Source organism: Rattus rattus, chromosome 13, assembly GCF_011064425.1.
Source record: "Rattus rattus isolate New Zealand chromosome 13, Rrattus_CSIRO_v1, whole genome shotgun sequence".
Taxonomy (NCBI): Eukaryota; Metazoa; Chordata; class Mammalia; order Rodentia; family Muridae; genus Rattus; species Rattus rattus.
Window position 1 is genome coordinate 52,126,103 of NC_046166.1, and position 24,645 is coordinate 52,150,747.

The window sequence follows — 24,645 nt, forward strand, 5'->3', positions numbered from 1 at the left end:
TAAAATGTAAATTTATTTGAAATAGTTTTCTATCTTTGTCACATTAGTTTTCTATATATATATCTAATTCAAATTTTGTGTCTAAATTTATTTGGGCTAGAGACAAATACTTTGGAATGGTACAAGATGAACCAGAATATTGTACCTTATAAATATGATCAGTCATAAATTATCTGGCTATATAATTTGTCACTGTAAAAGAAAAAAATTAGAAAACCGGACATGATATAGGTAAAGAGAAGGACTTTCTACCAGGACTCTGTCTGTTCAAGGATTAAGGCCAGCAGTTGACAAGGAAACTAAAAAACTTCTATACAGCAAAAAGCCAAACCAAGACAAACAAAAAAAACCCCCAAAAACAAACAAAACCAAAACCAAAACAAAAAATAAAACAACAAAACAAAACAAAAAAACAGAAAAACCCAACTAGTTGAAGAGGAAGGCCACAGAAAGTGAGGCAATCTTTGCCAGCTATATATTTGACAGGTGCTTAATAGCCATAACCTATAAATAATTAAAACAAATAAAGCATCAGAAAACCAAACAACCCATTTAAAAATGGACTTAGGGTCTGAACAGTGAGTTCACAGAAGAATAAAGCTGGCTACAAAGTACATCAGAAGTGTTCAGCACCCTTAGCAGTCAGGAAATACTAACTTTGAGGTTTCATCCTACACTTGTCAGAATGGCAAAGATCTACAAATTAACATACAACAAGTGTTGGAGAGGATGTGGGTCAGAGCGGACCCCGCATGACTGATGGTGTGATTGAGGACTGCTGCAGCCACCCTGGAAATCAGCACAGGGAATCCCTAAAACAAGAAAAATCAATCCGTGTGACCCATGTTTACCACCCCCTCTGCATATACCCACGGAACTGAACATCCTGTGCCATACTTAGCTGTGTTCATTGCTTCTCTAACCACAATAACTGGGAATGGAAACAGCCTTACATGGCCTTCAACTGATAGTGGAAATCTGCTATGTATACACTTGCAAGACCATTCAACAGTGAAGAAAAATGAAATCATGAACTTTAGCTAAATGGATAGCATTACAAAAGATCATACTGAGCCAGGCAGTGGTGTCAGCACACACCTTTAGTCCCAGCACTTGAGAGGTAGAAGCAGGCGAATCTCTGAATTCAAGGTCAGTATGATCTACAGAGCAAGTTCCAGGACAGCCAAGACTACATGGAGAAACCATGTCTTGAAAACCAAAACAAAAAAAGGAAGAGGAGGAGGAGAAGGGAAGGAAGGGGGTGGGTCATACTGAATGAGGTGGCCTAGACCCAGAAAGACAATTCCTTTTCCAAGTCTTCAGGTATGAATCTATGGCCTGAAGTAACTGCAGAAGTCAGGAAAGTAAAAAGGAACAGTTAGGGTGTGGGGGAAGTTGGGGCACAGGAAAGAGAGCACTTGAGAGATTTATAGGCCACATGTGACCGAATGGGGAAATGGGAGAAATGGGGGTGGGTTAATTAGGAAGTGGAGGGAGATAAATACAGAAAAGGGAGGGTAAAAGCCTTAAGGAATCATGCTGTTAACTATTTACCTAAATGTACCCACAATACATGTAAGTGTGTATACTTACATACTTTAAATGAGGAATTCCCATCTGGGCTTGGCAGTGTTTCACCCAAGTGCCATAGAGTGTCTGACTTCTCACACCCCAACAACAGTTGTGAGAAGACTTCCTTTGAGGCATTGGTCAGGGTTGTCCAAGAGGCTTCCAAAACAGTATAGACTACTGCTATTGTTCATGGATGCCCCTCTGGTCCCAGGATGCAAGGGAAGCCCCCATTGCTGAAGACACCATACACATTAGACAGAGGACCTGAACAAGCTTCCCTCCCGAGGACTAGCTTTCTTGATACCAGAGTCACCATGCTAGCTTCCGTCCCCTCCCGTGTGTGTGTGTGTGTGTGTGTGTGTGTGTGTGTGTGTGTGTGTGTGTGTATGTATGTATGTATGTATGTATGTATGTATGTATGTATAATATTAGTGTTCTCTTCTTAACTATATTCCCTACTACCCTGTCTTGGTTCCTCCATCCCCCCAGTCTTACTTTAAAAAGTGTCATCTCAGCTGAGCATGGTGACACATGCCTTCAGTAGTGAGGCTAAAATAGGATTACAAGATTGAGGTTGTCCTAGGCTAAAAGTTGAGGCCTTGTCTCAAAAAAACTCCAAAACTATAAAGACTGTAGCAATAAAAAATATAAATAAGAACGTTAAGGAGAATCTCTATGTAAGGACAGACTGCATTGCAGCAGTTAGGAAAGGGGGACCAACAGGACAGGATTAGAACAAAGAATACCAACTTCATTGATGTCTGGAACAAACAGAAAGCTCAGTGGGCGGCAGTCTGAATGGCCTAGAGTAAATGCGTGCCTCTGATTCTGTGAAGACCGTCACAGGTTTGCATATGCACACTTACTCTCCAGCAGTAAGTGCGGTCTGTGGTCAGACTTACAGTGACTTTGACAGGTGCTGGTGGCACATGCCTTCAATCCCAGCTCACAGGAGGCAGATACAGGCTCGGCTCAAGGCCAGCCAGGGCTACACAGAGAAACTCCATCTTTTAAAAAAAAGTTTAGAATGACTTCCTTACCTCTGATAGCATGGCAAATGTATTTGAGGAGTTAACTGTTTGGATTAACTTGTAAAGAAAAAAATTAATAGGCATCAATAAGCTAATCAGATATATAACTATGTTCTATTAAAAAACCATATTCATTTTCTGTTCTCTGGAAAATACTGCCTAAATTATAACTGATTTGTAAAATAAAGGAGGGACTTTGTGTTTTTAGAATATTACAATTACTATTCAGTAATTAGACTAAAAAGAAAATTATCCAGAAGAAATAAATACTGATATTTAAATTATAATCATGCAAAATGTCAAATAAAAAAATAGAGACAGGGTTTAGGGTTTAGTTAGTTACTGGTTTTTTTTGGGGGGGGTTGGTTAGTTTTAGTTTTTTTTTGTTTTTGTATTTTGTTTGTTTTGACATAGGACTCTTTGTCCTATGTAGTCTTGGCTGTTCTGAAATGACAGTGGTCTACCTGCTCCTGCTTCCTGTGTGATGGGATTAAAGCTGTATACCACCATGCCCTTCCATATTTTGTTGTGATTAAAATGTGGTAACTGAATAGAAGTTGAATGTCTGTGTTCAGCTAGCTCATGCTTATGGTGGAAGTACAAAATGGTGGCTAGCATGGGGACTGTAGTGAGATCTCTCAAAAAAGCAAACAAAATAAAAATCCCAGTTGACTAATTGACACCAGGTCTTTTATTTTAGTATATGGAGAGTAAATGGTATAGCAAGTGATGATCACTTGCAGGTTGGGTGTGCTTGTCTCTTACTGGATGCTACCACTAAACATCTGTCAGCACAAACCTTCAGCTAGCTGTGTTACCTTTTATGTTGATGTGAAGTCGAGCAATTTCTAAAGAAAGGGAAGGAACGAGCTAACAGTTATGAAGGTCCCAAAGCTTGTCACCAATCCCTTAGCTTTGCTGAGGGGCTCTGTTGGGAGCAGACATGAGTGCGATGGCTGGATGGAGAGTGGGAAGGATGAGTGGGCAAGCTTGCTTTTCGTAATGACCCATTCCCAAGGGAACTTTCTGTGGGAGCCTGGCATTCATCCTTGCCAAAACTGACGCTTCGGACTATACTATTTACTTTGGACTGAGCCCAGCTCTTAAAGAGTCCCACCATCTCTCAACATTGCCACACCAGGGACCAAACTCCAACCATGTGACCCTGCAGAAAACATTCCCTAGCATCGTCAAAGGTTATTTTGAATGCTGTCTCAAGGCACAGTATATCCCACAAGAATTTTGAGAGTAGTTTGGGAATGTTTCCTATAGGGTCTAGTCTAGGCTTTTACCTGTGTTTCAAAAGGGATAGGCCCTCCAGGCATACAGTATATGTGCTGTGTGGGAGGCTGAGGCAAGAGGATCACAAGTTCAAGATGTGCCCGGGTTCTTGAGTAAGACCCTTTCTCAGGAAAGAAACAGACAGGCCAGTGTTAAGTACAGAAATATTACAATAGTCAGGCTGGCTCTAGGAACGAAGCCAGACTAACAGTGTCATTGTTTAGAAAGCAAGTCACTCTAAGCAAGGATCGTGGTCACTTTTCTAGCTGTTTAATGGCCATACACAGGAAGCATTGTTCCCTGTGTTCTCATCTCATCATTTTGGAGACAATGATTACCAACAGGAAAGACGTACATTTCTTCAATATTAAAATTAAATTCCAATATATTATAAGTAAATATTAAATCTGAAATGGTAATACTAGGTCCATGTTACTTTAAAGTGCTTTAACATGCTGACCAATGCACATAGTGAACTTTAATCAAGTTTTGTATATTGTTGCATATCAAGGTTGGTTGGTACATTCACATGTCATAAAAATAAGCTACATTCAACATGTATTTCATGAAACCATTATGTATGATTTAACGTCAGTTTCTGACTTAAAAAGAACAAGGGTGTGAAGTGTCAAATCACTTGTCTTCGTTATAACTTATCATTCTGATGACCTGTGGATAGATATTCCTGCAGCTGTCAGTGGGTCGGTCACCAGCTAGAATATTAGTGGCCATCATAGATGTCTATGACAGGACCTCCATACGAATAGCATGCTTTTCTCCTTTGCAAGCCTTCTAAGAGCAATAGATTGCCATCCTGGTGAGGCTCCTCCACTGACCATGAGGTTTGGTGTCTTGTGGCACACAGAGGGAGAGATACTGCCTCCCATTGCTCTTACAGTCGTCTCCTTTGAAAGCTTTCACCAATTCTTACTCAATATTTAAGACTATTCTTTCTCTCTTGATTTACTAATAGGTTTTATCAGTTTCTCTACTTTTCTTCTGCTGTGACTACAACTTTCTGGGGACACAACCCCCGAAAAGAGAATAGTAATGTAAAATGCCACCCTCTTCTCACTGGAAAAAAAAAAGCAAAATAAAACAAAAACTCATTACAGAGAAGGATGATGGGGACTGGGAAGTGTGTTTCCTCATATTCTGTAAGTGTTCTTTTAATTAAAAAACTTTCAAGGGGTTTAATGAGAGAAGATGAATGCTGCCCTTGGTTACACAGCAAAATAAGGACCAGTTATTAGTGTAAAAGCCAAGAATTTACATTCTGACTCACGTTCTTCGTTGTTACTATCTTGGGTATTCTCTGGGGGTCAAGCAGTATTGGCTGTTTATTTGTGTTATCCCTGACCCTCAGAGCAATCCCATAAAGTAAGTTTTCTTTTTTAAAAATTGAGAAACATGAGATTTTGAGAAAGGTTAAACGACTTACTTGGTCAAACTCACATGGGTAGAAGATAATAGCACAGCCTGAGATTGTTTGAAGCGTTTCGGCCCCAACAGTGATGCTCTTCGTTACAACTCCTCAGTGATTCCCAAGTCAGGCAGGCCCTGTCCTGCCCTCAAGAGACATGTGGTGGAGGGTTCCTTCACTTTTCCACGGTCATGCGCACGCACCACTCTTAGTGTCATGGTAAAGATGAAAGTAGGAGCAGAATCCCAGCCTGCTGTAAGGGGACTGAGGATGACAGGTTGGAAAGAATTACCCTGACAGTGCTTGTTGGTTACAGGATGCAGGTGTCACTTCAGGGATGCAGAGCATTGTTTAGCCTCTGAGCATTTTCTCTTTGCTCACGTAGTGTATGGCTGTCAGTGACTGGCATGTTCACATTCTGTTCCATAACATGGTATTGTTTCCTTCTATCTAGAAAGGCAGACTTCTCCCTATCCCCACATTTCTTTTAAGTTAAGAAACTGAAGAATCTACCAGTTCTTACTTGTCCAGAGCTGACCCACTAGAAAGGACCTGCATTCTTATATATTCAAAATTAAATGTTGGCATTTAACAACACCAAGAGAAAAGGAAATGAAGTAAGTATTTTGAAGTAAGAAAATAAAGCATTCTAGAAGTGTTTGGCCATTCATCTCATAGGCCCACAGCTTACAGTGTAATAATACTGTACTGAAAGTTCCTGGCAAGAAAAATATATAGCATCATTTTTCAGATAATCCCTATTGAATGCTTACATGTTTATAATGTAGTTCAAAAAGGGATTCTGTCAAAGCCAGACAACTTAAAATGCTAAAGTAACAGTTCACTGAAAATTCCACCATCCAGCCTGCTGTAGTCCTTGAGTGTTCCAAGAGTTAATATTTATGGTACCAGCCTGTTAGCAAGGCCAGTGTGAAATTACTCATGTAATTTTACATACACATGGTGGATACATTTATGAGAGAAAAATACATCCATCAAAGAATTAAAAATACCAAGATATTCAACACTGTCTCTTAATATTTGTATTATCTTATGTGAGGTATATTACAATGCTTTTTTCAAAAAAATGTTTCTTGATTAAACCTCTAGGCAAAATTGATCTCTTTATATAGGAAACTGTTTGATGTGTAGTACCTGCTGTCTCAGAGCTGTGAGGCTATAGGAACACAGCACATGGTGATGTATAGGAACCATATCGCTATCTTTGAAAAGAAAATTGCTTCCCTGCAGTCCTTTCCTTTATCAGGATGCTTTGCCTGCAGAGGCTTCAGAGTTTCCTGACAAGCCTATTTGGGAATTGTCAGACCCTTGCTTCTTGTGACAAGTTTAATCCTAAGGAATTACAAACTAATGTAGAAGTCCGTGGACTGTTTTTCTAATGACGTAAGAACTGTCTTTGATGTCACTGAGCAGTGAGGTAAAACTAAATTAGAAATGAATGTGGCAGTCGTCATTTAGAAATTGAAGACATTAAGATTAGTTACAAAACTATTGTAAGGTAGTTAGAAGAAAAGGGACATACATTTAATAACAGTGAGAATGGAAAGAATTTCAGAGAGAAAACATTAAGTGGACCAGGTGCTAGCAATTTGATGTGTTGGTTTAATTTCTTAGATTTTAAAAAGATGTGGACTGACCACTTCTTACAAAAGTAAATATATTTAAAATGCAACAGGACAATCAGAGTTCCTAGATGTTTGCCCAAGAGAAATGAAATCATATGTCCATTTGAAATGGTTTCTATAGATGTTTAAAGTAGCTTCATTTATAACCACCAAGGACTGGAACTAGGGAAAGGATAGTCAAATATGTCTATGTTATGGAATATTGCTTAACAATTAAAAACCTACTATGTTCTGTGACAAGGATCCAAAAGATTTTATGTGTCCAGTATTTCCATTTAGATGACTTTGTGTGAACTAGAAGTGTCAGGACATGGTGGGGCTGGGTCAGCGTCAATCCTCAAAAATGTACAAGTCACTGTGCTGGGTTCAATCCCCAGCAGCAGGAGAATAAAAAGAAGAAATGTCAAGCAAACAAAATTTAGGGACAGAAAATAGATAGTTGGCATGAAATGAGGCTTTACAAAAGCCTGAGAAATTTTGGGGTGCAATAGAAATATTCTGCTTAGTGGTTAACAACATTTGCTGCTCTCACAAAAGGACAGCACCCATGCTGGAGACCCATAGCTGCCTGGTAACTCCAGCACCAAATCTCAACCCCCCTTTCGGACTTCACCAGCACATTCTTACACATGCATGCGTGTGTACACACTCACACACATACTCTCAAATTTTCAAAATATTTTGCAGTGTGAATACACCAGTCATGGCGGTGCACACTTTTAAATCTCACACGCAGGAGCCAAAAGCAGGTTGGATTGCTTTGGCCTACATAGTAAGGTCTTCCTCCCTCTGAAAAAAATATGAATGTAGCTGCATAAAATATGCATCAATACCTAATATGAAAAGAGCCTCCCTGTAGCATTCCCTATAGCATTTATAGTTTTCAGTGAAACTTGGAAATTATGTGCACCCACTTTAGACTTGAAATTAAGGAAGTGTTCGTTGGTTGTTCTTAGAAAAAAGTCTAGCTGCACAGCATGGTGGCACAGGCCTTTAATCCCAGCACCTGGGAAGCAGAGGCAAATGGATCTTGTTACTTCGATACGACCCTGCTCTGTAAAGCAAGTTCCAAGTCAGCCAGGGCTATACAGTGAGACACCGTTCCCAGTAAACAAAACCCCCACCAAAAAGGCACTGTATCCCCACCTGCTGGGGTACACCCATAAACCTATTATTGGGGGTCAGGCTGGGGACCATCAGCCCAAATTCAAAACCAGCCTGTGTCAAAATACTGAGCTCCAGGGAGGGAAAGGAAAGAATGAAAGGAAGAGGGGAGAAAGAAAAAAATAAAAAAGATCATCAGTATAGCACAAAGCTATTGCCAAGTGGATCAAATATGCAGTTTACTTGTCTAAATACTTCCTTTCTTCAGAGCTATTATTATAATTGAATTGTGTATTTAATTGTAGAGTCCTTCACTTGCTATTGGATTGGTATTTGATGGCTTGTAAATAGGCGTTCTGAGCTCTCAGGTCCTATGAAGTCTGGTACTGTGTATGCCCTGTTGAGAACTTCTTAATGTATCCAAGGGGTTTTCCTCTGCATTGTGTTCTAAAAGGTCATTTTCTTTTAAATTACTCTGTACTCTGTAGATGGCTCACTGGCTAGCAGCTTCCTAGAGAAACACATCCCTGGCCATTAGTTGCCAACTTTAAAGAATATGTGTCTCACAATACAGTCCCCCTTTTTCTCTGTGGTTATTCACATTCATAGTTCCAATTTTTATATAGTTGTCCTCTTGGGTGTTTAAAGGATTGGTTCCAGCCCAGTGTTCCCCAGTATTTTATGGGGATGAGGCAGTTGTTTGATAGTAAACAAAGGGAAAGAAAAACTTAAGAGTTTTGGTTGCCAGAGTTCTAGGAGTCAGAAGAGTGTGTGTGTGTGTGGGGGGGGGGTGTCTCTCAATTATCAGAGTTTGCAATACAAGTTACGGTTCAAGTTTTCAGCTCTCGTGTATTGTCTACACTGTCTGTGTGATAGGCACTAGCTGCACCTGCCCACTACTGACGTACGGTGGTGTGACTTAGCAACAAAAGGTTTTATTTTGTATAATTTTAACTTACATAAGTGAGCACGTGAGTATGTTGGTTACTATAGCCTAGCTGGATTATATTAAGTGCAATTTGTATTTAATGGTTCGTTAATGTTAGCTTCTTAGCTTTTAGGGGACAGTTGATTGAATAAAGGATCTCCACCAGAAAAATACTCTTCACAGCCTCAAAATATTTTGTTTTGGAAAATTGTGGCATGTTTTATTTGATTGTGACTTTAGATTTAACTGCTGGACTTTGAAGCCATGTCAGAACAAATGGAAAGATTTGATGGGATTCAAAGGTAGGAGCAAGGCATTCAAAATTCAAAGAACTTTGTAGATTATGTCTTGAAAATACTCATGAAAGATTTTAGAATGAAACCAGTAGGCTAATTATCCCTCAGACCCTTGTTTCTGTGTAACAGAGTAGCTTTGGAAGATTGGTGTGCCTGAGAACCTAGCTTTAGTGATTTGAGAATAGATTGTTTCAAGGGTTGGGGATTTAGCTCAGTGGTAGAGCGCTTGCCTAGCAAGTGCAAGGCCCTGGGTTCGGTCCTCAGCTCCGGAAAAAAAGAAAAAAAAGAAGAAAAAAAAAAAAGAGAGAATAGATTGTTTCATGGTCATGTAACTAAGTTCTTTCCACAACCATGTGACTAGTTCTGAGTCTTCAAACCAAAACACAATGAAATACATCACTTAAACTAATATTTCTTCCCTAAAATAGGCTGTGAGTTTGGCTAAAAGAATTGATTTCTTGTTTATGCTGGTACCTCAATTCAAAGATTTCTGTGTTGTCTTATCAGTTCTCGGTACTGTTCAGCACTCCCCAGGAGTGTCAGAATTGTCTGTTCATGCCACTGCCGCACGTCCAGCAACATCAAAGTCTTCACATCACCTTGGTAATAGAGGCTCTTGATGAAGTGTTTACAAAGCTCTTCCTTGAGACACCTAATAAGTCCAGAAACTAAAGCATGCTATGGAGACGTGAAATGCATCAATCACTTGAATCAACCAGAAGAACTAACTTCCTTTATTTCTCTTCCTGTGGCCCAGTGGTCACAGAGTGGTCACTGTGGCTCAGCGCTTCAGAGTAGTCCTGATGGGAAATTTTTGGTTGATTGTATTATTTAAAGCTACTAATTCTTTTCTTTATAAAGTGTTCTTGTACTTCACAATTTAGTTTCTTTCCTAAAAGAAAAGAGCCTTTTCTTCCAAGGCTCAAATTTGGTGATTCTTTGTCTAGACATTAGCCTAATTACGGAGCCTGATAGACAGATGATGGGGAAACTAGAAACTCGTTTGACTGCTTCAGGACCAGTTCATTAAGTAAGGAATCTGACAGCCACTGGGCATGGTGGTATATGCCTGTAATCCCAGCACTTGGGAGACCAGGGACAAGGGGATTGCTATGAGTTCCAGGCCAGCCTAGGCTGCATAGCAAGGAACAAGCCTGGCAGGCCAAGTAAGACCACATGGCTAGGGGAAAATGACTTGTTAGATCTGCTCTGGAAGTGTAAGCTGAGGTGAGGTGGGGACAGGTGACTTCTCAGTTACATTTCCTGTGTAATGGGAGCTGTCACTGCTGGGCACAGTGCAGTGTAAAAACAGTTCAGAATTCCCTTTCAGTCTCTTACAACTTTAAACGTCTGTGATTTCCATGTCCAGAAACTTTCTGTGTTATTCCATCTCTGAAAAACAAAAGGGCTCATTTTTACACAGCAATCCGCTTTGATCCTGCCAGTTGCTGGGAGTAAAGACCCCTCAGTGTCGACATTGGGGGTACATCAGTACATGGCTTCTTTATGGAAGTTTCTTCAAAAGAAAAATTTCCCTGTATCCTAAGAGAAAGAGAAATAGGAAGGGGAGTTTTATTTTTAACCTTCATCCTAACAACATTTTAAAAACATTAATTTGTGTATCTGTGTGAGCATACATCTGTTTGCATATATCAATATTTGGTAATAATGACTAATCAAAACAAAACAAACATTGTCCCTACTTGTTTTCACCCCACTTTACTGTAATGAAACAATGGCCTGTGAAGCCGACTCTTCATTCCAGCCTGCTCTTCGTCTGCTGCCCAGCTCACCTCTCATTACTCAACTAAAGAGCACCAGAGTTTATAGAGCACCATGGTCTCTCAGCTGAAGCCATACAGACCTGGTGCTGGGGCTGCCAGTAAGCGGCTCGGCTTTGCTGTCAGTGTACAAAGGACTCTAAATTCATTATGTACCAGTTCCTTCGAGGCAGAGTGTGAGAAATGGCTTCAGCTGTTGACTGATTGTGGTCCTTGGGCACCAAATAGTGGATGCTGGAATGTATTGCAGAAAATCTGATTAAAGCCCTGGATCTCTAACAGGGAGAGTAGAGTCGTTCGCAATGCATACTTACATATTTCCTTTGAAGCATTGCCTTATTATCAGCCTATGCAGAAAGAGATAATATTTTTGCAAAGATGTGTATTTTGGTGAAAATAGCATGCTGTGCCTGATTAGGACCTTTGTACAGGTAGACTGATTGGAACTTTGAGGAACCTGAGTCCTTTGCAGTTTTGTAACTTAGCTTTATTGGAATTATATTTCACTCTGACTGGATGTCAGGAGTAGGTACTTGGAGTTCACAGCGTATGTGCACACAATACAGAATGTCAACTGTGGGAGCCTGGATGTCGTCCCTGTGACCTGGGTGCCTTGCCTCCCAACAAAAGTTTACTGGAGTAAAGTATAGGATGAGGATATTTATGTAGTCAGTAAACTGGAAGATACTGAAATGCAGTGATGTCGCACCCCTCCTGTTAAAACATCCAACATTTTCTCAGCACGTTCAAACTTAGTCCTGTTAAGTAGTCTGCCTCACTGTCCCCTAGGTGTCATTGGGTTGTGGCTTCCTTCTCTCTCACATTCCTTACCTGAAAGCTTTCTGTTTCTTCTTTAAAAGCTGCTTCAGTCTCCTCCAGAAAGGCCTCCTTAGCCCGCCACCGTTAGCCTGCGAGTAATCCCATTTAGACCAGCCAATAAGCCCACAGTAGTACTTCATAGGCTCCCCCAGCCTACTGTGGTCATTTGCTTACTTCTCTTTCCTGCTTTACTAGGACAGTCTTCTCGAAGGCAGAGATGGTGTCTCTGAACACAGTCCATATATATGAGAGAGAGAGAGAGAGAGAGAGAGAGAGAGAGAGAGAGAGAGAGTGTGTGTGTGTGTGTGTGTGTGTATGCGAGCGTGTACACACACACCTTTTGAATGCATGAGTGGCTTTTTATAGATGTATTCCATGATTTGCATTATTTACACTGTAATTATTCAGGCTTTTTAAGTTTTAAATTTGATTTCATGACATTGCATTCCTAGTATATTTAACTTCCATACTGCTGTTTAAAAAAAGTGTTTAATAAAGGTAAGTTTCTTAATCCTTTTGGCCTGAAGATGCAATTTTACTTTTGTGTAGTTAATTATTAAACAATTTGAACTACAGTTTATAGGAAATTGAAAAGACTAATTCTGTGATTCTGAAGTTGTTCAGTCTACTGTATGGGGTTGGGGGTGCACAGAACTGACTTTATTGGTGTAAGATTCCCTTAATAATTTCTCCATTTGAAAATATGGTTATAGTTTCTAGATTTTAGCCTAGTTCCAATTGAAGAGATGAGTAATATAATCATTAATAGTAGATGACAGGATTTAAACTGCTGCTCAGTGGTCCTTGGTATCTTTTAGTGTTTGCATTGAAATAGCTCAATTTTATATCAAAATACAAGGAAAATGTAAAGAAAGGTATAACTGCAAATTTTAAAGTATCTTAAAGTAATTTACAGTTATAACTTTTATTAAATCAGGTCTTCTTTTTCTAATATATACCTGCTATTTTTCACAGGACATATTAAGACAATTTGTATAATTAATTATTCCTTTAATGATATTGCCAGCAGAGTTAATGAATTAGAGCTGAATCACAGCCTTGACTGTTGTTTTTATCTATTGAAGGAACAAACACAGTGTTGTTATTATTAAGGTTCCTTGTCCTTCCTTTGAGCTAGCAAAAGAAACTTGGATGCACTAAGAAATCTGCTATGGGAGATTTGTAAGTTCTGTTTTCACTCTGACATGATTTGAAAAATCCGTTGTGAAAAAGAGTAAAATCACCCATGGCAGGACAGTCGGCTGCCTGCTTATTTCCAGAGACCCTACGCACTAAGCTTTCCTGGCGGTAAAATTAGTGTACCAGGCATGAAGGTCGGCGCAGGTTAGGCTATTGTTGCCGGTTAAGAATGTGCCCTCTGTTTTGGTTTGGGAGCACTGCCTCCAAGAGGCGCCTAGCATTTGGTACGTAGTTCACGTATTTCTAGTCTACAGACCTTCCCTATCAAGGCAAAAGAGGATTCGTGGTTCCAATATTTACCAGTTTTTTTTTTTTTCCCCTTTCCCTGCTGTAAAGCTCAGTGATGGTAATTGATTAAAAAAAAAAAAAACTTTCCATGGCATTACAAATAAAACAGGCTTTTTTTTTTAAGGCTAGTAATTTGTACCGTTAAAGAGCCACATTATTTTGCTTTTGTCTCAGAATGTATTATGCTTCACAAGTATACTGTGACAGTCTGAATACAAATCGGGGGGGAAGGGACATTGTCTTGAGCTGGCGTGCTGTTATCAGAGGGAATGTGTTCCTGGACTCGAGGTTTAGCATTCATTGGTTGTCTGAAGAAAGCCATTTCATCTGAGGATTGGACAAGAAGCTGCGTCAGTTTGCTGCCCGTCTCCAAGGCACTGGTGATGCTGCCTTCACAAGCTGGCTAACGTCACGGTTCCATCACCCAGCGGGGTGTGGACTCTCTTTTCTGTTCTTCTCTATTTAATTCTCTATTTGCTGCCTACTGCATTTCTTAATCTGTCTTCTGCCAAATGCTAACAGCATGATATTTTGCAATCATCTAGGTGAATACAAAAAGGACGAACTCCTAGAAGCTGCTAGGTAAGTGATTCCATTCATTTCAAGTAAGTATAATGCATTTAAGGGAGAAACGGGTGTGGGGGGCAGGTAGAGGAGTGTAAAGATTTATAATGTGCTCTTTCCTTGCTTGGATTTGAGGAGGTAGTGTGGATAAGATCTATTAAGTCTTTGTGTAGTTTATTTTACATTGTTAGTGGACACAATGACAGAATCCTTCACTATACTGAGCATTGTAAGGCTGATTTTATTTGTAACATGTCTTGATGTACTACCTGCAAACCTTTCAAAAGATATTCTTGTTCTTGGAGTGTTTCTATGCCTATATCTTTATTTTGCTTTGACGATTTCCTTTTCCTAGCCATGCTTGAAGGAGAGACATAAAGTAAACGTTAAAATTCTCAGTTAATTTGTTGTTGTTGTTGGTGGTGGTATTAATGGTCATTTATAATTTAATTGATTGCCTCTTTATAGAATTTGTATTTTTAAACTCTAATATTTAGATCACTTTTTGAATAAAGTTTGTAATTAAAATGACTAAGATAAATTTTATATGTAGAAAGCCACATTACTCATGATACCATACCATCACATAATTAACAGGAATTATGATAACTGAAATAAATATTGTAGACATGCATTGTGATCCATATTTAAAAATTAAAGCAAGATCCTTGTTGTTTTCCATTATAAAAGAACTATAAATATTCATAAGAGGCACTATGATTTTACAGAAATTAACTTACTGCCTTTTTATAGGAGTGGTAATGAAGAAAAACTAATGGCTTTACTGACTCCTCTAAATGTGAATTGCCATGCCAGTGATGGGCGAAAGGTGAGCTATTTAAAATGTCACCTCTTCCAGTAATTTCCTTTTGCTTTACCGTGAAATTTTGTTCAGTATGGTTTGTGTACATGTTCATATTTACATATTTGTAGCTGTTTTTCCTGGCATCTCTGTTCTGTAGAATGAAATGCTCTCTCTGCCTGGTGGCTGTGACAGATTCATCGAGGTAGGGAAGCATGGGTCCTAAGTAAGCGTTCCTCTGTCAGACACCGAAAGTTGTTTGTTAAATGAACTGCTTACGCTGTTTTCAGTGAAGAGAATCAACAGCGTGCTTCTGTGTGCCATGATGGAAATATGTGTCTTTGTTAGGATGTACACATTCTTAATTTATTTGGTAGATTTATCTGCTAGATAAGAGCACTTTGTTTATTAAAGGTGAGAAACTGTTAGTGATTTTTTAGATCTCCGTAACAGTTCTGTCTTTTTTTTTTTTTAAACTTAACTGTGGCGTATTGTAAGAAAATAGATTAAAAGAGAAATACTCTGCATAAAGATACACTGTCATAACTGTAAGGTAATATATAAAATGTGCAGCCAGCAGCCTCACTGTCTGCTCCGTGTTGGTGCTGAATGTAGACGGAAATGGAATGTGTGTTAGACTGTGGCACTGACGGCCAAGCTTTGCAGTGACTTACCTAGTAGACTGAAAGAACCTCAGAGCATCTAAGCTAGCTAAGCTGGCAAATTCACTGAGTTCCCTCTCATTCTGGGGAGGTGATTTTAAAGGGTAGCTGCTCATTTCTCCTGGAGATTTGGAATTGCTGAAGGGACTTTAACCCCCACGAGTACTTTGAGCTCCATGTTTTATTTGGATCATGTCAGTAGGTAGAGTTACTCTCTCACTGTGTGGTAGGAGGCAGTCTCATCTCTAGTACGTGCAGCTGTGCCTTGTAGAGGTATCTAGAGCCCAGCTTCCCCTGTAACCACTTTAGTCCTGGGAAGATGATGGGCACTTACTGTAGCAGGAGATGAAATACTATCGCTTCATCCCTAGGCCTCAGCCCTTATGCTGGACAGCCCCATTCTTCTCTCCTAAGGAGAGCCTCTCACTTCCGTGTAGGTGGAGCCAATGTCCTTACCCAAATTCTTCTTCTTCATCAACCACATGGCTTTTGCCAAAAATTTCCTTACACTGAATTTATACTCACATGCCTGTCTTCTACTGTTGTATTGGATTTTTGCATTTTGTAGAGGATCAAGCATCTAGCAGCAGCTTAGTCAGTTTCACTGACAAACATGATTTTATTCCGAAAATGAGAAAATCATCTCTACTAGCCTCGTAGTATTCAGAAAATTAAATTCGTAGTATGTGAATGAGAGAGTGTATCTTTTCTATTATTCTAACTTTGTATTCTGAGTTCGTTTCTAGATAGTTATAATGTGAGAAAGAACTGTATTATTTTCATGTGGAAGACCTCTGTAGTAACATACCTGAGAAATCAGGCTGAAGGATTTCTGCTGAAATAATACAATGATTTTCTAAATATACACTTACACACTCACACACTATCAGATTTTTTCAAATTAAATCAAGTTACTAAGGAAAATTAAAGAGGCATTTATTAGGTATATTGCAATGCATAAGGAACCATTCACAGTTGTCATCTGCGTGCAAAACACAAATAAAATTGCATGCATTAATGTGATATTAACCACACAGAGTGATTCTTTCTAACTGCACCAGTTGTGTAAAGCCACAAGCGGTATTCTTGGTGCTAGTGAGATTGGTGTTTAACGCTCTGGTTATGACAGTGTTTGCTTTCTTGGTGTAGTTATCAAGAAAACACGTGAGCTAATCAAGCTGATAAATTACAAGTGTCTCAAATATTTGATACATTTTTTTAGGACTTTCTCATGTGTTTACTAGAATTAGGGAAACTGCTTTCATTATAAAAGAATAAAGGTATGTTTTCATGTGCAGTAAGTTAGTGAAGTATTTATTTAACAGTTTACTTCTTGGCTTTTATATTAGAACAGGTCATATAATCAAATCCTGTTTTTAGAGGCTCTAAAAAAAAGTTAATACTGAACTGATTCAATTTTTTTTTGTCCTTAGTTTTACTATAGTTCTTGGTTTGTAAATTTCAAAGACCCATGGAAATGTAAATGCATGGCTGGTTTTAGAAAGAAATGTTTCTCATACAGTGACTAGTGGGTGGGGAGTAGTAGAGATGTGTAGGGTATAGGGTAAGATTGGTATTCTTCCTGTTGTGTGTGGGATTATGTAGGGTGTATGTTTTCACTGATTTGTATTTATCACCATGACTTGATGGTTTATTCAGTAATGTGTAAGGGGTTAATATTTTGATTTCCCACAGATGTCTGTTTTTCTAGTCTCTAAGCCCTGAAATCGTGATGCACCAGTGAGACGCTGCCTGTTCTATCTTGCTGTATTTTACTTTCATTTTCATCAAAAGGCAAAAATCACCACAAATGTAGTTTAAAGTTATACAGTGGTACATATACCTGTACTTCGAGCAACTTGGGGAGGCTGAGGCAGGAGGATCAAAATTTTGCAGGGCCAGCCTGGACCACATAATGAAATCCTATCCTAAAAAGAAAGAACATTTTAAGTATTGTGCTGAGCTGAGCCCAGTGGATTGCATTGTAGCTGGAAGAGCAAGGGGCAGCAGAGAGCAGCAGAGCTGGAACAGCAGGCCAGGCGGCGGCTGCTCAGACAGACAGGGCCTCACTGTAGCCCAGAGATCCTCCCGCCTCTGCCACTATGACCACGGGAGTGAGGGTGTGTGCCACCAACTCCCATCCCTTCTGAGACCAACTCATCTTCCTTGTCAGGCTGTACATTCTGTCTATCCTGAGTTCTGCTTAAAGCAACTTCATTTCTAGAAAAGGAGGACAATTTAAAATAATATTTTATTCTAAAATACTACCTTCATTCAATCATTATACATGGTCTTAAGAATAATAATTGCAATAGAAATACATACATCTAAATAAGTTATTTAATTCTTCTGTCTCTGCCCACGGTGATTACATTCTACCACACACTTTCTGATTGTAGTGACACTCAGCTGGAGTTTTTCCTTTCTGGATAACCTTATTCCCAAGCTTTTACACATAATTTTTGGCCATTAAATTACCCTTTATATTATTTATTGTCAACATCAGATGTGTTCATAATTAGCTAAATGTCCTGTCTTCTCTCTGCTATCTAAGTGTAAGGTGGTGATTTTCTTAGGCTGTTGTCTTCATCCAGTATCCCCTAAGTACTCCTTTCTATAACAGATGAATGTATTTGCATGCCCTTCTCCTTTTTCCTTTTGTTTGTTGCTGCTGCTGCTGTTTTAGTCAGAATCTCACTGTGTAGCTCTAGTGTTCCTGGAACTCACTATGTAGACAGGACTGACCTTGAACTCACAGAGATCTGCCTGCCTCTGCCAGGTGTTAGGAGTAAAGGGTGTACCACCAGTCTGGGCCTTTGTTTTGTTTTTATATTTACTAGCATTCAATCCTCTTGGGAGGTCTTTTTGGTTTCCGTCTGTGTTGTTTACCTTTTGAACTTTAGACAAATCCTTTCAAAACAAGTTTTCTGAATTCTGTCTTTACATAACAAAAATGGGTGGAGTTGGAGTTACCATATATTTTTCTGAGATAGAATAATGTGTCTTTCTGCACCCACTCCTGTTGCTGCTTTGATGACACATACAGAAAACAGTTATTATTTGATGTTTTAGAAATACTTTAATATTGGGGGCTAAAGAGATGACTCAACTGTTAGGAGCACTGGCTGCTCTTCCAGAGGTCCTGAGTTCAATTCCCAGCAACCACACGGTGGCTTACAACCAACAGTAACTGTAGCACTGTGGGATCTGATGCCCCCTTGTGGTCTGCAGATGTATGTGCAGACAAAACACCCCTAGACATAAGTAAATCAGTCTTAAAAATAGTTTAATACCATTCCTGGGATTTCACTGTTCTTGCTTCTTCTATGTATTCCCTCAGCAGAGACTCAGTACCTACCATGTGCATTGCAGTCCTGGATATCATAGGATAGAAGTAAATGCAGTGATAGAATGATTGAAATATTATCATGGATATTGAAATTGACGCACTAAAAAGTTTTAATGCTCCTTTCGGTGTGGCAGTTTTGAAGCATAGAGTAAGGAAGAAGTTTTTCTGGACTTTTTATGACATAGATGTTTGTAAAAATCCATACATTTCCAAACTTGTAATTGGGTTCCAGAGTAAAATTAAACAATTGAATTGTCTTTCATGCCACTTGCCACTGGAAATACTGACTGAGAGTCTGAAAACAGAAAGCTAAAGCCATTGAGAAGAGCTCCGGCCTAGAGAGGTGGCTCAGCGACGAGGAGCACGGACTTTGTACAGAGGACTCGCGTGCTTCCGCAGTTCAGAGGGTCTGATGTCCTTCCTCCCTTCGTGCCCTGCAGCCCCCCAGCGCCCCCCAGCGCCCCCGTGCACACACTTACACAGGGCCTGGGTTTGGTTCCCAGCACTCACATAGTGGCTCACAAACACCTGTAACTTGGGTTCTAGGGAATCTAATGCCCTCTCCACAAATACCACACAGATGTTACGTATGTATGCCCATACAGGCTAACATACACACAAGTAAACATGAAATAAACCTTGATAAACTATTTTATATGTAGTTCAGTGAGAAACAATGTAGAACTTTTAAATTTTTAATTTTGTTCTGTGTGACATACATATAAAAATGAAATAAAACTTGAAAAACCATTTTATATGTAGATCAATGGGAAACAATGTAGAATTTTTAAATCTTTATTTTTGTCCTATATGCATTGATGGTTTGCTTGCATGTATGTTGGTGTGAAGGTGTCGGATCCCCTGGGACTGGAGCCACAGAGAGTTGTGAGCTACAGTGTGGGCGCTGGGAATTGAACCCAGGTCCTCTGGTAGTGTAGCCGGCGCTCTTAACCACTGAGTCCCCAATATAGAACTTAATATTGTGCCTTGAAAACACCTGGAAGAAAACATGATAAACCTGAAAGAGGGAATAGACTATAAAACTGGACGGATTGGTGTATGTCCTTGGATCTTCCATCTCCACAGTGTAACTGGAATTTTCTATTTATTTTTCATAAATGTTATTTGTTTCCAGTGTACAAGACATTAGAGAGGGTTAGGTGAAATAATGTGGACCAAGTACATGGGGCAGTTTGAGCACACACTATAACCACAACACATCAAATCTCTACTCCTTCGATACATTTTTGAATATACTTGGATATTAAAAATTAATACATGGCTATAAATCATACCATCATGTTAATGTTGATTTGAATTCTGTCAAGTATGTTCAGTAAAGCACAGAAGAAAGAATTAGTGTAGTTAACTTTTTTTTTTATTTTTGTTTTTTGTTTTTTTTAAGATCTGATTTAAGTTTGGGATTGTATGCATTTGTCCTGCTATAGGTAGAATCTCGCATTCTCCATCAACAGTCCCTTCCCTCCCTCATATACACCACATTGTAGCAGGATTTTATTCACTCATTGCTTGGCATATCATGACTTTGAAGCCCATCAGTGAACTCTCTCTCTTACCCAGGCCTCTGTCTGTTTCCCTCCCACACTGACTTTGGTCTTAGCTGGGGACTAATGTGATCACTACAATAAAGAGGAGGTGGGCTCTATTCTAGACAAGCCCTGGGATGGCCAGGCTGCTGGTTTTTGGAATTCTCTTTCTTGGAATTCAGCTGCCTTGAGGAATGGAAACAGTCACAAGAAGAGATCCAAGTGAAGCGCTTGAGCTCCCAGACAAGCGTGGAAACAGTTGGGACTAACAGACCTCACAGATGGAACTGTCTCCAGGGGACGTCACCACCCCAGTGCCCTTGCTTGTGCTGCAGAGCACAGAGTTCCCCGAGTCACACTGATGTTGGCTGCTTCATTTCAGTGTAGTAGATAGCTGGGATGCCCAGCTAGAAGAGCACTGGGCTTTTTTCCTTCCTGTTTAGCCACACCTTCTTTCCATGGCTGCTAGGAATTACCTGTTCACAGCCACCTGGAAGACTCGAGGATTTAAACCTACCACCAAGATGTGCTCACTTCTTTTTTTTTTTTTTTTTTTTTTTGAGCTGGGGACCGAATCAGAGCCTTGTGCTTGCTAGGCAAGCGCTCTACCACTGAGCTAAATGCCCAACCCCTGTGCTCACTTCTTAAAGATGCATCCATCTGTTTTGGGTTTGTGTCTTACAGTATTTTTCTCCTCTTAGCAGAAAAAACCAAAAGCCCCAACCTACTTTATGTACATTTTTAAGGTCATGGTATTACAGGGAAAAACTAAGGACTTAAAGCTAGGTGACCAGATGCTAACTGTTATTAGTTTTTTGGTCAGATCAAGTTTTAATATATTGTTGAGGTTCTGATTTTTCTCAGCTTAAACAGTAAAGGATTTGAGCCATGGATACTTTCAGTTTTAACATCCCAAACTTGCAGTGTATTTAGTTATTTATGTTTCAGCTGTTACCACTCACACTGAGTTGGACTGCTTAAGAACGTGTAGTTTCACAGTGGGTAGGCATACGTAGTATCCTGGCTGGTTTGTGTGTCAGCTTGGCACTAGCTAGAGTCGTCAGTGAGGAAGGAGCCTCAGTTGAGGAGAGGCCTCCATGAGATCCAGCCGTAAGGTATTTCTCAGTGATCAGTTGGGGAGGGCCCGTCCTTAGGCTGGTGGTCCTGGGTTCTATAAGAAAGCAGGCCCTTTAGCAGCAGCCTCCATGGCCTTTGCATCTGTTCCTGCCCCCAGGTTCCAGCCCTGCTTTAGTTCCTGCCTTGACTTTGTCAGTGATGAACAGCAATGTGAACAGCCAATGATGAACAACCAATGAACAGCCAAATAAACCCTTTCTTCCCCACCTTGCTTTTTGGTCATGGTGTTTTCATTGCAGCAATAGAAAGTCTAAGACAGATTGATACCAGTGTAGTGGGGTGTTGCTGTGACAGACCTTGACCATGTTTTGGAGAGGATTGTAAAAGGACGTTTAAACTTTGAGCTAGAAGAGCCATTGAGTGTTAAGAGCTCTGTAGGATGGTCTGTGGGAGCTTGGACGATAAGATTGTTGAGAGCAATGCAGATGATGGAGGCCTGGCCTGTGAAATTTCAGAGGGAAGTTTACAGACTGTCAGGGCTGTTTGTTATTTTGAATTAAGGTTCTGTGGTTCTGGTTAGCTGGGGCTAAAGAGTCAAATGCGATTAACAAGATAGCAGGACAAGATAGCTAATGTAAGCTAATGCAAGACTGAGCTTTGCTGTCGGCTGGAGCTAAGACTTTAGCCGTGAGTAAGAAACAGTCAGCATCACTGAGGTGAAGTCTTCCGGGAAGTGTTGCAGAGTGGAAGCGTTTCCTCACCAACTTTTGGGCATGGTAATTAAGACACGTGGTTTGTGTCAGCCCTCTTCCACTGTCTGAAGGTGTGAGCATTGTCCAGGGACATGAACGTGGCTTCTCTGCCCCTTACAGCCCTCTGTTGTCATCCTCATTCTTGCCACATCTTGGTAGATAAAGGTCATACCATTTTCTGTATCTCCAGTTCTATGGCTTATGGATGAGATGCTATTTGGGCTCATGGAAGGTCAGAACTCATTAAGTCTGCATCAGGGAACCCTTCAAGTCCTGAAGGTTAATTGTGAATCTAATCAAAGCACTTCTGCAGGGCAGCTCTTGCTGAGCTGTGTCCCCTCACAATAATGCAGAAGTCCCTTAGAGCAATTTTCCTTGCATGTTTCTGTTGGGATACAGTATATAAAATCTTTATGCTTGTGTATATTCATTTCTGTAACAATAAGGACTTGAAAATGCTTTTTAATTTTCTTTAGAGAATTACTTTTACTGAAATGATCTCTTTTATCAAATGCAGCATTTCTATGGTGTTATTAGTGCTGTCAACTGTGCTAGTTCTTTCCCTAAGAAAGTCATTTTTAGTGGAAGGGGACAGAGTGTTGAAGGAAGCCGGTAAAGCTTTGTGTCCTGTACTCAGCCCCTGCTGCCGCGTCCACGGTCCACGGTCCACGGTCCACATCCGTGGAGTGACGAGAGGGGAGTGAGTGCCAAGTCACTTGTCTGTGTGATTCATTATCACAGTTTTATTTAGAAGTTGCGCTCAAAAGCACTGCTTCAACATCTGCCCTCCAAATTGTTTAAGGGACTTTTCTCTCCTGCTTTTACAGATCATTCAACATTAATGATGAAGATAGTCTAAGACGTCCTGCACGGATTGTGACTAGGCACAAATCTGGCTTGAACAGAATGGGCAGTTAGTAACACACATTCAGCGTTCTGCAGAAGTTTCTTCCAGGATGAACCTGTGTCTAGGAAGCATAGAAGTGTGTTGAGAAGCAGTAAGATGATAACAAGGATCTAAGAGGAACTTAAGAATTCTGACTTGATCTGTGTGTGCCTGTGTGTGCACACACGGGCACTAGGATGGTGCTTACTCTTTGCTGTCTCTTTCTTTCTGAGGCAGGGTCTCTGAACCTGGAGCTTACTGCTCTGCCAGATGAGTTGGCTACTTGTTTTCTCTCTTCTGTCCTACCAGCTCCAGGATGAACTAACTTTTACTTTAATATTTTAAAATGTTGTTGTTGTTGTTGTTGTTGTTGTGGTTGTGTGTATGGATGGGTATTTTGCCAACATGCATATCTGTGTCCCCACAAAGCCAAGAAGAGAAAATGTAATCCCCTGGACCAGCATTATAGCTGGTTGTGAACTTCCATGTGGGTGCTAAGAATTGAACTTGGGTGAATTGAGCCAGTGCTCTCTAAACTGCTGAGCCATCTCTCTAGCCCCTAGTCTTTATTTTAGAGACAGGCTGACCTAGACCTGGCTGTGTAGACCAGGCTGCCCCCAATTTACAGAAATCCTCCTGTCTCCACTTAACTAGTGCTGGGATGAAAGGTGCTTGCCTACACATCTGGCTGTATTAGCATTCTTAAAGCAGTTACCTGGCAGTTACAATGTAAACTACTGATTTCTCAGTCAAGAATAGACCACTTACCAGGTGTCTTCATCCTTGCCTGCCATTTGACCAAACATTTCATTCTCACAGTTGAGATGCTAGCAAGTGCAAGGTCAGGTGCCACCGTGTTTGATTGCTGATGAGATTCTGTTTCCACTGCGGCCTTACCAGGTGCTCATCTGCTAAACTGAAGGCAAGGGCTTGTCTCTGTTTAGAGCACACATTCCTTCACAGCAGCCCATGAAGCCTTATTAGCTCCTGCCACTTTAGGAGTGGGCTTCAACACAGGAACTGAAGGGGGTTGAAGTAGTCAGCATAACATCTGTGCCTATTTTACTCAAAGAATTTAAGTTTTGGAAAAGCCTTCTACTGTTTTTTTTGCATGAATATTCATAATTTCAATGATTCAATTAAATTGAAATTATAACACCAAGTTTCTGAAAGTATAGAAAATGTCTGTAATACACCTTTAAAAAGGATGTTTTCAGTAACTAATTAAAAATGTGTTTCTGTTTTAAGAATGACATTGGCAGTAAGACTATCATAACATACATAAACAGTTAAAATGCTTAATTCAGTATGCAGACTAGAAAGTTTAGAAGCACACTAATTCTAAATCTATCATTTTCCTTTTGTAACTCTGACTTAATTTGTATATTGCAGTACAATACACTACTCTAGCATACCATAAAACCACCAGAGGAAATAAACTGCCTTATAGGAAGTTCAGTACCTGTTAGCAGTGGGTAGGAAGGCTGTAAGTGAGGATAGCTGGAGGCCTCTACCTCTGTCACCCTTAAACTGCTGTGTTCATCCCAGAAGAGCAAGGACGCCGACTGAAGGAACCTTGAGCTGACAGCGTATCTCCATTGTGCTAGAGGTCTAGGTCTTCACACCTTCACAGCAGC

The 24,645-nt window shown here is 40.1% G+C and overlaps 1 protein-coding gene across 1 annotated transcript in view; it reads left to right on the forward strand.

Annotated features, from left to right (window-relative positions):
* Nucleotides 1-24,645, forward strand: part of Tnks (tankyrase) — a 139,766-nt gene that overhangs the window by 64,061 nt on the left and 51,060 nt on the right. The window contains exons 4-5 of the mRNA XM_032918953.1: nt 13,915-13,951; nt 14,687-14,762. Of these exons, the coding sequence (XP_032774844.1) occupies nt 13,915-13,951; nt 14,687-14,762 (113 nt within the window). The remainder of the gene's footprint in view (nt 1-13,914; nt 13,952-14,686; nt 14,763-24,645) is intronic.